Consider the following 12,193-nt stretch of genomic DNA (forward strand, 5'->3'; position numbering starts at 1 on the left):
GGCAGAGGGAACAGGCATTTACCAGAGAGAGTAGACAAGGGTAACACCTCCATGGGGGCCTAGGGGGAGAGGTGTGCAGAGCTAAGAATATTTTAGGCCTAACTGACCCCATGCATTGATGGCATGAAGTGAGATTGCTTGCCTTTTTATAATAACTGAAGAAAGCCAGTTTGAATGGAACCTGAGGAGGAAGGGAAAAGTGGGAAGTAGGAGCCAGCTGAAAAGCAGCTTGTGGGCCACAGTCCTGAGCTCAGATCTATTCTAAGTGCAGCCATCAGGGGGTCTTTTATGCAGAGGAGTGATAAGATCGGGTTCCATTTTCAGAAGACCATTCTGGCTACAATTTAGAGAAAGTATTAGAGCAGGTGTAGAAGAGAATTAGGACAAGAGTCACACAGTTGGGGAAGTCTCTGCAGTGGTCAGACTAGGTGAGACAAAGAGAGGAGGCAGACAGAGATACACATAGAAAAGATGGGGACAGAGAAAATAGATGCGCAAAAAGTAGATGTTCAGTCAAAAGGGAAGACAAGCAGCTCTCATCCTCTTAATTCAAATTGATTGGAGACTTTTATTTACTTTGCCAAGACCTAATCTGTAATTCAACTTTCAATGAACACACAAAGCTATTACAAAACAAAGTAAATCTGAAATACCGGAAACGTCCTTTTTACAATGACAAGAATGGACTAGAATGGAAACCTGTACAGTCAGTTTACTCGCAAACACTGAATTAAAGAATACTGAACTGTTGTTGCTCGTAGGAGAAATACAGGGTTACGTCCCTTTGAGCCTCTGGTCCCAGCATTTTTGATCAGCCATCCATAGCCTGGATTAAATATATTTGTATCTAAACACATCTTATTTAATATGTATTATGTTCAATATGTATTGTATTAACATGACCAACCGCATTTATGCCTCCTGCTTGCATGAAGCTTATTTAACACATGTAGTTTCTCTCTAGAGAAGGCACGTGCCAGACTTCCTACAGTTAGAAACACTGAATAGCACTTCACTGCTATGCTTGGGAATCATTTTAAATAACCAAGTCACCAACAAAAGGCACAAAAATGAGAAAAACATGGACTAAATATATCAAAAAAAGGACATTTGTTTATAAGAGCTGAAAAGGAAAGAAGATCATCATTTTTTATCTTAGCTGAAACATTTGTGTATAGCAACTCAATTTTCCCACTGCTCTGTGCTTGTCCATAAATGACCCCAAAAGCTCTATGACTGTTGATTTGGGGGGTCACAAGTAAGCAAATAGAATCTAAAAAGAATTGACTGCATTTTGTTCTATAGATACTTTAAAATCAATAGGTGGAAAATTAAGCCAAAGAATGCTTGTCTGAAAATACTTAAATTGCCTTCCAGATAGTACATATTATCAAGAGCATCTTTAGAATCCACCAAAGTCACGGGGTGCCTGGGTGGCTCAGTCAGTTAAGTGTCCAACTTGGCCTCTTCAGGTCATGATCTCCCGGTTCATGGGTTCAAGCCCCACGTCGGGCTCTGTGCTAACAGCTAGCTCAGAGCCTGGAGCCTATTTCAGATTCTGTGTCTCCCTCTCTCTCTGACCCTCCCCTGCTCACACTGTCTCTCCCTCTCTCAGAAATAAATAAAACATTAAAAAATTTTTTAAAAATCTATCAAAGTCCCAAACTTTCCACCAACAGTACTTTTTTAAGGGAATATTCCCTGTTATACAATCATTGTCTTCCAAGAGCAAACCTGAGATACTAGTTCTGTGGGTCAGCTTTTTACATTTCGGTTCCTGCAGAGTGCAGTAGATAAGAGCAGCTTAAATAATCAAGTATTTTCAGGAGTTTCCAGTAAAACTAATTTTTCAAGAATTAGTTAGCTGAGGCTTTCAGGAATTCATTCAGCATTTTAGGCATGTATTCTTTTGCTTTCTGCTCCCCATCAACCTTAACACTGTCATTGTCATGTAGCTGGAAGGATATCTGAGTAGCATTTTTCACTCCTGAGTCTTTGAACTGGTTTTAATTATCAGCGTGCTCCATGTTATACATTTAGAGAGCTCGAAAACTGCAACCTTCTCCTTCTAATTGACAGATGGCAGCTAATCTCATGAACAGCGGCGTTAGACTGAATGCCATTTGTCCAGGCTTTGTTAACACACCCATCCTTGAATCCATTGAGAAAGAAGAAAACATGGGACAATATATAGAATACAAAGATCACATCAAGGATATGATGAAGTTCTATGGAATTTTGGAGTAAGTAAAGCAGCTTCCTTTATATCATGCTGCAAGTACTATCTAGTCTCAAGCAATAAAGAGGGAGGAAATAACCTTTTAAATTTGAGAAACTAACGCCAGCTTTGACGTGTTGGTTCGGCAACTCTCAAAAGAAATTTTTTTTTCTGGTTTCAATAAACGTTCTCTCTAATTTTTCACGATTCTACTTTAATACCATTTTTATCTGAGAAGTCTGAGACCTATAAGATCAAGAGGAGAAAATAATCATTTTCTCAATGTAAACGATAAATTCATAAGTTCTTCCTGTCAAAATGACAGGCTAGGCATGGAAATCTATGACTAAGTTTATCATATAATTTAGTTAATATCAAATTGAATAAAATACGGAGGTAGCGATAGCTTCATGATACACATTTCCCTGATACTTGTTAAAGGTAGTAGATTCTCCAAACACAATTCAAAATGTAGTGATAATTATGCCTCATATTGAAATTTAAAAAAACAGTGTTTCCTTTATTTCTAGCCCATCGGTCATTGCCAATGGATTAATAACGCTCATTGAAGATGATGCTTTAAATGGAGCTATTATGAAGATCACAACTTCTAAGGGAATCCATTTTCAAGACTATGAAACAACTCCATTTCACGCAAAAACTCAGTGAACATCTGTATCATCCATACCTGAAAATAAGAACTAATGACTTCTATTAGACCATATCTTCATTTGAATACAGCTTTTTAAAGGAAATGTTTTTGTCTGAAGCTTTCCTTCATGCATTTGCTATTCATTTTATTTCCAAATGATTAGTTAAGTATTTGGATTAAAAAAAATCAGGAGCTATCAAAAATATGATGTGAAGCAAAGCTAACTTTTGATCTTTATAGTCTAAGTAATGATTAAAACAAAGGATATTCAAGGAATATTCTACCTTTCAGAAAATATATTTAAATTTGTGGTACATAAATATTAATGTTTTTCAGAATATCATTTCAAAGGAGATACTTGAATTGTTATTTAAGTCAAACCAGATGTAAAAATCTCATTTTGTTTTTATGTTCTCAAGAGAGACGCTACCTACAATGGCAAATTTTTAGGAACAATAATTTATATGCCACCTTTCAGCTGAACATTTCAGCTCTTTAAAGTTGTGGCATATTTGGGGGCCAGTTAAGAAATAAATTATAGTGTGAATATACCCCAAATGAAAAATCTGATGTATGAGAAAATGACAGAAAGTAACTGGTTGAGATGTTGATCCATAGTTCAGCCTCCCATATAGGAAAGCCACTTCTTTCCTGTTTGCTAATTTTAAGAAATTTAATTTTGAGGGCACCTGGGTGGCTCCAGTCAGTTAAGCAGCTGACTCTTGATTTCAACTCAGGTCATGATCTCACACAGTTCGTGAGTTTGAGTCCCATGTCAGCCTGTTTCAATTCTCTCTCTCCCCCCGCCTCTCAGTCCCTCCCCCCTCAAAATAAATAAGCTTTAAAAAATTATATAAAAAATGTAAAAACAAAAAACAAATTTAATTTTCTCCAGAAATCTCAGGAATAAAACTTGTACAGTTACAGCAAAAAGGACAGTTAATGCTCCTTAAATATTTTACTTAAGATAGCCTCATTAAGAAAAAAATACAAATGTAATATTTTTCAGATAACTTCTTTGTTTATTTGTACCAATTTCAAAAGTGCCTACTTTTCAAAATAACTTTTTCCCCCTACTCTCCAGAAGTTTCTCAGTGTTCTATGTATAGTTGTTGAGGAGAAGAGGCCAATTTTGTCATAGCCTCAACTGTAAATGTTTTCGTGTGTTCAAATTCATATTAACAAGTGGTAAAGATAGCTATGATGTTTTGCTATTTTTCCTGTCAGGTAGTTTAAGAAAAAGTCAGTCAGTGCAGCTGCTTTGTGTAACATTATTCGCAAGCAATAATTAATGTTAATAATAGTGAAAGAACAAGATTTCCAAATCAATCATTTTTTTCATAGACTATTGTATGAATGATTCACTCTGCCTGTTAAGCTCAAAGCTCCCAGCTTGGAGCAAATTCCATCCATTTGAGATTGATGAGTATTTTCCAGAGACACTGGAGAATTGTCCTATCTTGTTCTGTTTCAATTCTACCATCGAGAACTATTGCCTTCATTTTTAAGGAGTAATTTGAATATGAATAACTCACCTAGCGGTTCATATAATGTAGTTGAAAAACAACAACAAATAAACATCAGTGAATGTCTGATAGAAAAAAGTTGTAATAATGCACAAACTTGTTGATATGTTGTGGCGGTTACCAGTCAGTGAATAATATTGGCATGTGGAGTGTCACTTATCTTAACATATTTTTCCTACTGTAATGTTCAATGCTATAGCTAAAACTTTTCATTTATGAATAACTTTCTGTACTGGCAGCCTTCAGTATACTTTATGCTTTGAATTGGAATTTTTTTCTCAAATCAATGAACTCTTCAGACATTTGAAATCAAATACTGAGTAGAACTGAAAAAAATGAGTTACATGTTTTAAAAGTTTATTTTACATTAAAATGTATCTGCTATTAATAGCTGTAAATAAATCTATAATGTTATATAATATCTCTGTATACTGATTGGGAAAAAATATTCAGTTTGGGGGAGGGGAAGCCTTAGCTTCTTTAATTACATTTTTTTCAGTAAAATCCTAATGTAAATAATATGTATTTTTTTCCAAATACATTTTCCTTAATAAATAGGGTAGGGCTCCCAGAATGGCAAAACTAAAAGTATGTAGACACTGAAAAAAGAATGACTTGATAATGGCATTGAAATGTCCAACAAACTTAATTTTCCCATATCAAAAGAATTTGCTACTTGTGCCACTTAAAATACAAGTGATTATGTGATGATTTCTGTCTTTTTCTCCTATCTTCATAAGTTTGGGATATTGAAGAGGTCTGAAGGTGTACATTTTTAATAAAATTCAAGTCCTTTTGCATACTAAATATCATTTGAAGGATAGCTTCCTTTTTATATTTGAATTTCAAGAGGCAAATTTACTAGTGCTCAGTGCATGGGAAGAGGTAACTGGCTCCAGGGTCACAAATGGTGGGATCAGTCCTTACCTCTTATTTTTTTCCTTTAAAAAAGTTTTTTTTAATGTTCATTCGTTTTTAAGAGAGAGTGAGACAGAGTGCGAGTGAGGGAGGGGCAGAGAGAGGAAGATACAGAATCTGAAGCAGGCTCCAGGCTCTGAGCAAGCAAATCAGCACAGAGCCTGATGTGGGGCTCGAACCCATGAACCGTGAGATTATGACCTGAACCGAAGTCAGATGCCCAACCGACTGAGACACCCAGATGCCCCCTTTTTTATCTTTATTGAAATAGAGAAGGAGGGAGCCAGGCAGAAGGAGAGAGAGAATCTTAAGCAGGCTGTACACCCAGCACAGAACTTGATGACACAGGGCTCGATCTCATGACTATGAGATCATGATGTGAGCGGAAATCAAGAGTCAGACACTTAACCAACTGAGCCACTCAGGCGCAACTCATTCCTCTTGTTAGTGTCCCTCCTAGGCAGCTCTGTCCATCCGATGGCTTTAAGATCTGTAGCCTGATTTTTACCAGTTTACAGTCTGGCAAAAGAACTTGTTTTTGACAGCAGAGCTCATTGGCCTTGCTTAGGTTCTGTACTGAGTACTGAGACAGCCCCTGTGGGCAGAGAGATGATCGTTCTACCTGACCAGAACCAGATGACATGCCTCCCCCCAGAGGTGGTAGAAAAAGAGTGATGGTGGGACAGCAGAGCTGGGCAGGAAGCTGACCTGAACCCTATGGATGAGCACAAGGAGAGGAGTAATTTCCAATTTGCTAACATGACCAGAAGGTGGGTGAACATGTCGAGCTAACAAATGCTGTAGATAGTCACTACAGAGGAAGAGAGTGAACAAGGGTTAGTTATATCTTAATCTCTTGGACAAATTTGCAAAGACTATTATGGTTCCTATAATATATGTAGAACCGTGTTTTTACAACTGAGTATCACATTGGAGAGCAGATGATGAAAAAGAAGAAAATGAATAGAAAATACAGCAGTTTTCTCATGCATATATAATTGTACACAACATAAGATCTTACTGTGAAGCACAGTAAGTTTCAAAAAGGTTCAGTAACTACTTCTTTTAATATTGACAGTAATCATTACCTCTAGACTTTATTTTTGAATTTCTAACTATACACCATTCAAATGTTTTAGCACACTTCTAATTCTTTGTACTAAAATTTCATCATCAATGTACAGTTACATTAAATTTTAATAGTTTTTTAATGCTTTAAAATTTTTAATGTTTATTTTTGAGAGAGAGAGATTGTGAGCAGGGGAAGGACAGAGAGAAAGGGAGACACAGAATCTGAAGCAGACTCCAGGCTCTGAGCTGTCAGCACAGAGCCTGACGGGCTCAAACTCACAAAACATGAGATCATGACCTGAGCTGAAGTTGGACACTGAACCGACTGACCCACTAGACGCCCCTTTTACTGCTATTTTTTTAAGTTTATTTATTTATTTTTGAGAGAGGTGGAGAGAGAGGGAGAGAGAGTATCCAAGCAGGCTCCACACTGTCAGCACTGAGCCAAATGTAGGGCTCAAACTCATGAACCATGAGACCATGACCTGAGCTGAAATCAAGAATCAGACACTCAACTGACTGAGCCACCAAGGCACCCCTTAATAGTTTTTAAGTTTAACTTTGAACGATTAAAATATCTTTTTTCTCCCAGTTTTTTTTTAGATAAATGTACTTTTTTTAATGTTTATTTTTGAGAGAGAGAGAGAGAGAGCAGGGGGAGGGCCATAGAGAGAAGGAGACACAGAATCTGAAGCAGGCTCTAGGCTGTGAGCTGTCAGCGCATAGCCCGATGTGGGGCTTGAACTCACAAACTGTGAGTCCATGAGCTGAACCAAAGAGATGAATGGATTTGTTACCAATTCCTATCACTAATCGTTAAGATCATTAGTCTTATTTGTCTTATGCTGTGACTTTAGATTTGTACTTAAGAAATACTGTCTCACCATCACTGTATACATGCTAAAAAGGATTCATTGATACTAAAACATGTTTCCTGTCTTATTAAGTCCTATCAGATTTTTGGATTCAACTTGCTGAGTTTAAATTGTAATAAAGTGGTAAATTCCTGGAGTTAGGTTGCCCTAAAGTAGTCGCATGCTAATCAGACACCATTTTCTACAATTTAAATGTACAAATATAAGCAAATTTTTATTTATCTGCCATTAAATTAATATATATATGTATGCGTGTGTACATAAATTACATATATATAAAGAGAAGATAGATTAGATAGATAAGATGATGGATAGATAGTTATGAGATAGATAGATAGATAAGATGATAGATGGATAGATAGTTATGATAGATAGATGATGATAGATAGGTAGATGATAGAAAGAAAGAAAGAAAAAGAAGGAAAGAAGAAGGAAAGAAAGAAAGAAAGAAAGAAAGAAAGAAAGAAAGAAAGAAGAAAGAACTGGAATAGACCAGTGGCTTTCAAATGTTTTTCTCCTGTGCTCACAAAGGCATTTTTAGAACTATGAATACTTTGTAATCATTGAGTAAGAGTAGCAGAAAATTCAGATAAACCTCGAAATTCATGGCTTAACATAATAGAACTCTTTTCTTTGCCCACACAGGAATCCAAGGCTGGCATTCAGCGAGCAGCTTCCTATGAGGTGGTTCAGGCTTCTTCTGCCTTGTAGCTCCACTGTCTAGGTCTTTGGGATCATTCACTTTCAGCCAGTAGATTGGAGAAGAAAAATGGATAAGGTATACCTGCTTCTTAAACATTGGTGAAAACTAGTCCCATGACCCTATTCAAATGCAGACAATGCTGGGAAATATAGAACCTGTAGACACAAGCCTCTCCCAAACCACTCTACACAATAGAAAGGGATCATGCATTTTTGATGCGCAAACACATCATTTATGTTTTTGCCACACCTAGTACCTCTGTAAATACTGAATACTCATGCTGCTCCTCACTGAATACATACATCCCCACTCAAGGGAAACATCCAAGATTCCCATGCAGTTACTATATGCAGCTCACATCTAGATCTCCAGTAGATGCACAGTCCCCTTTGTTGGCACATGTGGCTTCTCATGATCTAAGGACCTATGAACCCAAAAGACAATTTAACCTGTGCACACACACACTGTATACTGATGATCAAAGGGAGAAAATCTACAATAAAATCTTTCACTTGGTAAAGGGAAAAACAGGATCACTGGTCAATAGCCCTGATAACAGTCCTATAAGTAGGCACTGTGAGGTCTCTGCTCTGGAAGTGAGGGATTTTCTTATCCACTATCTGAGTAGACTCTGGGGTTCTGGATGGTGGAGGGTGGCGGATGGAAGGAATCTGAATCCTTAAATTGCCCTCTGGGCAAATGCCCTCTGCCTGCCCACTGTACACCTGCATTGAATTTTGGGGTCTGAGAGAAGTAAATTCTATTTTGTTATGCTTCTGCTATTTGGGGATGTCTTCCCTACAGCACTGAACATTACCTTAGTTAATACCACTGATACAGAAGTAGAATGTTGCCAAACAACAACCAAACCCAAAATACGTGAAATTGGTTTAGCAGGTGGGGAGCAGGTGGGGAGGCTAGAAAAATGGAGAACCACAGTAAGCAAGGATAAAACATTTGATAACTATATTGTCTTCTATGCCTACTAAGGCTGAATTTTAGATGAAGGGGTTGGAAGACAGAATGATAGTGGTATGTTTTGGTCATTTCTGTTACCTTTAGCAAGGTATAGAAGCCAGAGGTAAGCTCAGGCTGGAATTGGCTCATTTGAGATAAAAATGGAAAGAAAGGGAGAAGAAAGAATCCAGAATTTGGGAACCTTTGGGGTTGGAAAATTTAACTGGTTTTAGACTCCAAGTACAAGAAGGCAAGACAAAGAAATGTTTTCTGCCTTGAAGATGCATTAAAATATAGGCCTGTCCCCAATGTTTATAGCAGCATTATCTACAATAGCCAAATTATGGAAACAGCCCAAGTGTCCATCAGCTTATGAGTGGATAAAGAAGTAGATGTAATTTAATGGATTATAATAATGGAATATTACTTGGCCATTAAAAAGAATGAAATCTTACCATTTGCAACCATGTTGATGAAGCTAGAGAGTATTAGGCTAAGCAAAATAAGTCAATCAGAAAGACAGTTGTCATATTATTTTACTTATGTGTGGAATTTAAGAAACAAAACAAATGAACAAAGAGACCAAAAAAAAGGGAGAGAGAGGCAAACCAAGAAACAGACTCTTAATTATTGAGAACCAACTGGTGGTTACCAGAGGAGTTGGGTGGAGGGATGGATTAAATAGGTTGATGGGGACTGAGGACCGTACTTGTGATGAGCACCTGGTATCATATGGAACTGTTGTATCACTGTATTGTACATATGAAACTAATATTATACTGTATGCTAACTAATTGCAATTTGAATAAAGATTTAAAATAATAATAATAATAAAGTATAGGTCTGTCACAAATTGCAAGTGTACAGTTTCAACCAACCCTGCATATTCAACATAGCTGCCATTATGTTGAAAGAAGAGAATGGAGGGAGGAGGTGCAAAGAAACATATCAAACTTGATAGTTATGACTATTATGATAGACTATTATGATATGACTATTATCTTATGATAAAGATATTGAAGATTTTTTCAGCCAAACATAAATGACTAGAGCGAATGAGAAGTCTAATTTTTATAAAGAATTGCCCACCTAAAGAAAATTACAAACCAGACTGAAAAAGCCTTTAACTGTTATGAATTAAAGCTTGGGTTTGAAACTTGCATTGACAGTACAGAACATATAAAAATGACAAACCTTCCCTGAAAATTTGGTACCCCAACCTCCCCCCCCAAAATAGAATATAATAGACCAAGAAGAAACTTTTTTTTGCTCAGATGGCTTCATTCGTTAATGCTCCCAAATATTTAAGGAAGAAGCAATTCATACTTTACATCAACTCTCCCAGAGTACACAAAAAGAGGACAATTCCCAACTTATAACCTTGATTTGAAAACCTGTCAAAGACATTATAAAAAATATATAGATAGATAGATCAATCACACTTTTCCCATGATGAACATAAGTATAAAAATCCTAAAAGTTAACACATACGAAAACTCTTCTATGTCAAAAAATAACAGAAAACTAAGTGATTGAATATGAAGTAATTGAAATAATTGAATTTGGTCCAAGATTCCAAATTTATTCAGTGAGAATTATCATATTAACAAAACAAAAAGAAAATCATATAATTATCTTTAGATATGCAAACAAAATTGATGAAGTAGAACACCTTAATGATAACAAAAATGTATAAAAAACTGATAATAAAACAGTGATTTCTTGGTCTCACAAAAAGTATCCACCAAAAAAGTACAGCATATTAACAGTGAAATGTTTAAAAAAAATCATGGGACACCTGGGTGGCTCAGTCAGTTTGAGTGTCGAACTCTTAGTTTCAGCTCACATCGTGATCTCACAGTTTCATGGGTTTGAGCTCCACGTCCGGCCTGCTTAAGATTCTGTGTCTCCCTTTCTCTCTGCCCCTCTCCCATTTGCTCTGTCTCTCTTTCTCTCCAAATAAATAAACTTAAAAAAAAAAAAAAACCTTACCCTCTGTAACTGGGAACAAGTCAAGAATGTCCACTATCTCTGCTTTTATTTGAAATTGAATGACCTATCCAATGAAAGGTCAGTGGACAAAGGACAAAGGACAATGAAAAGGCAATATAAAAATTGGAAAGAAAAAAAACTATCATTATTTGCAGTGGATGTGTCTATCAATCTACAAAAGTCCAATAAACTTAAAATATTAGAATTAATGATGTATCAAGAATGCAGACTGTAAAAAAAATGGCCGCAATTCTTTCAGCTTCCTTCAATAATAGATGGGGTCTGTTTCTGCACCCCTTGAATATCGGCTGACCTTGTGACCTCCATTGTCAAAACAATGCAGAAAAATCAATATGGTATGATGTCTGGGGAGGTTTTTGCTTGCTTCTACTTTCATGCATGGTAATCTGCCTCTTCATGAACAAGCCTGATGCTAACCTGTTAGTGGATGAGAGACCACATAGAGGAACACCAAAATATGCCAATCAGCCAGTTCCCAGCCACTGCAGGAAGCAGCCACAGATACATGAGTGAGCCCCATTTGAGATTAGCCATGTCTAACTCAAGCAGCAGAACCATTCAGCTGAGCCCATCCCAAATTGCCAATCCACAGAATTTAAGAGATAAATAAATTGTTTTAATCCATTAATGTATGGGNTTAATGTTTATTTTTGAGAGAGAGAGAGAGAGAGCAGGGGGAGGGCCATAGAGAGAAGGAGACACAGAATCTGAAGCAGGCTCTAGGCTGTGAGCTGTCAGCGCATAGCCCGATGTGGGGCTTGAACTCACAAACTGTGAGTCCATGAGCTGAACCAAAGAGATGAATGGATTTGTTACCAATTCCTATCACTAATCGTTAAGATCATTAGTCTTATTTGTCTTATGCTGTGACTTTAGATTTGTACTTAAGAAATACTGTCTCACCATCACTGTATACATGCTAAAAAGGATTCATTGATACTAAAACATGTTTCCTGTCTTATTAAGTCCTATCAGATTTTTGGATTCAACTTGCTGAGTTTAAATTGTAATAAAGTGGTAAATTCCTGGAGTTAGGTTGCCCTAAAGTAGTCGCATGCTAATCAGACACCATTTTCTACAATTTAAATGTACAAATATAAGCAAATTTTTATTTATCTGCCATTAAATTAATATATATATGTATGCGTGTGTACATAAATTACATATATATAAAGAGAAGATAGATTAGATAGATAAGATGATGGATAGATAGTTATGAGATAGATAGATAGATAAGATGATAGATGGATAGATAGATAG

At 36.5% G+C, this 12,193-nt stretch overlaps 1 protein-coding gene across 1 annotated transcript in view; it reads left to right on the forward strand.

Moving 5' to 3' along the window:
* HPGD (15-hydroxyprostaglandin dehydrogenase) overlaps positions 1-4,815 on the forward strand; it is a 29,382-nt gene extending 24,567 nt beyond the window's left edge. The window contains exons 6-7 of the mRNA XM_077779660.1: positions 2,080-2,243; positions 2,749-4,815. Coding sequence (XP_077635786.1) covers positions 2,080-2,243; positions 2,749-2,887 — 303 coding nt within the window. The 3' untranslated portion in view covers positions 2,888-4,815. The remainder of the gene's footprint in view (positions 1-2,079; positions 2,244-2,748) is intronic.
* Positions 4,816-12,193: the final 7,378 nt, after the last annotated feature.

The sequence above is a fragment of the Crocuta crocuta genome, unplaced genomic scaffold (assembly GCF_008692635.1).
Source record: "Crocuta crocuta isolate KB4526 unplaced genomic scaffold, BGI_CrCroc_1.0 scaffold158, whole genome shotgun sequence".
Classification (NCBI taxonomy): Eukaryota; Metazoa; Chordata; class Mammalia; order Carnivora; family Hyaenidae; genus Crocuta; species Crocuta crocuta.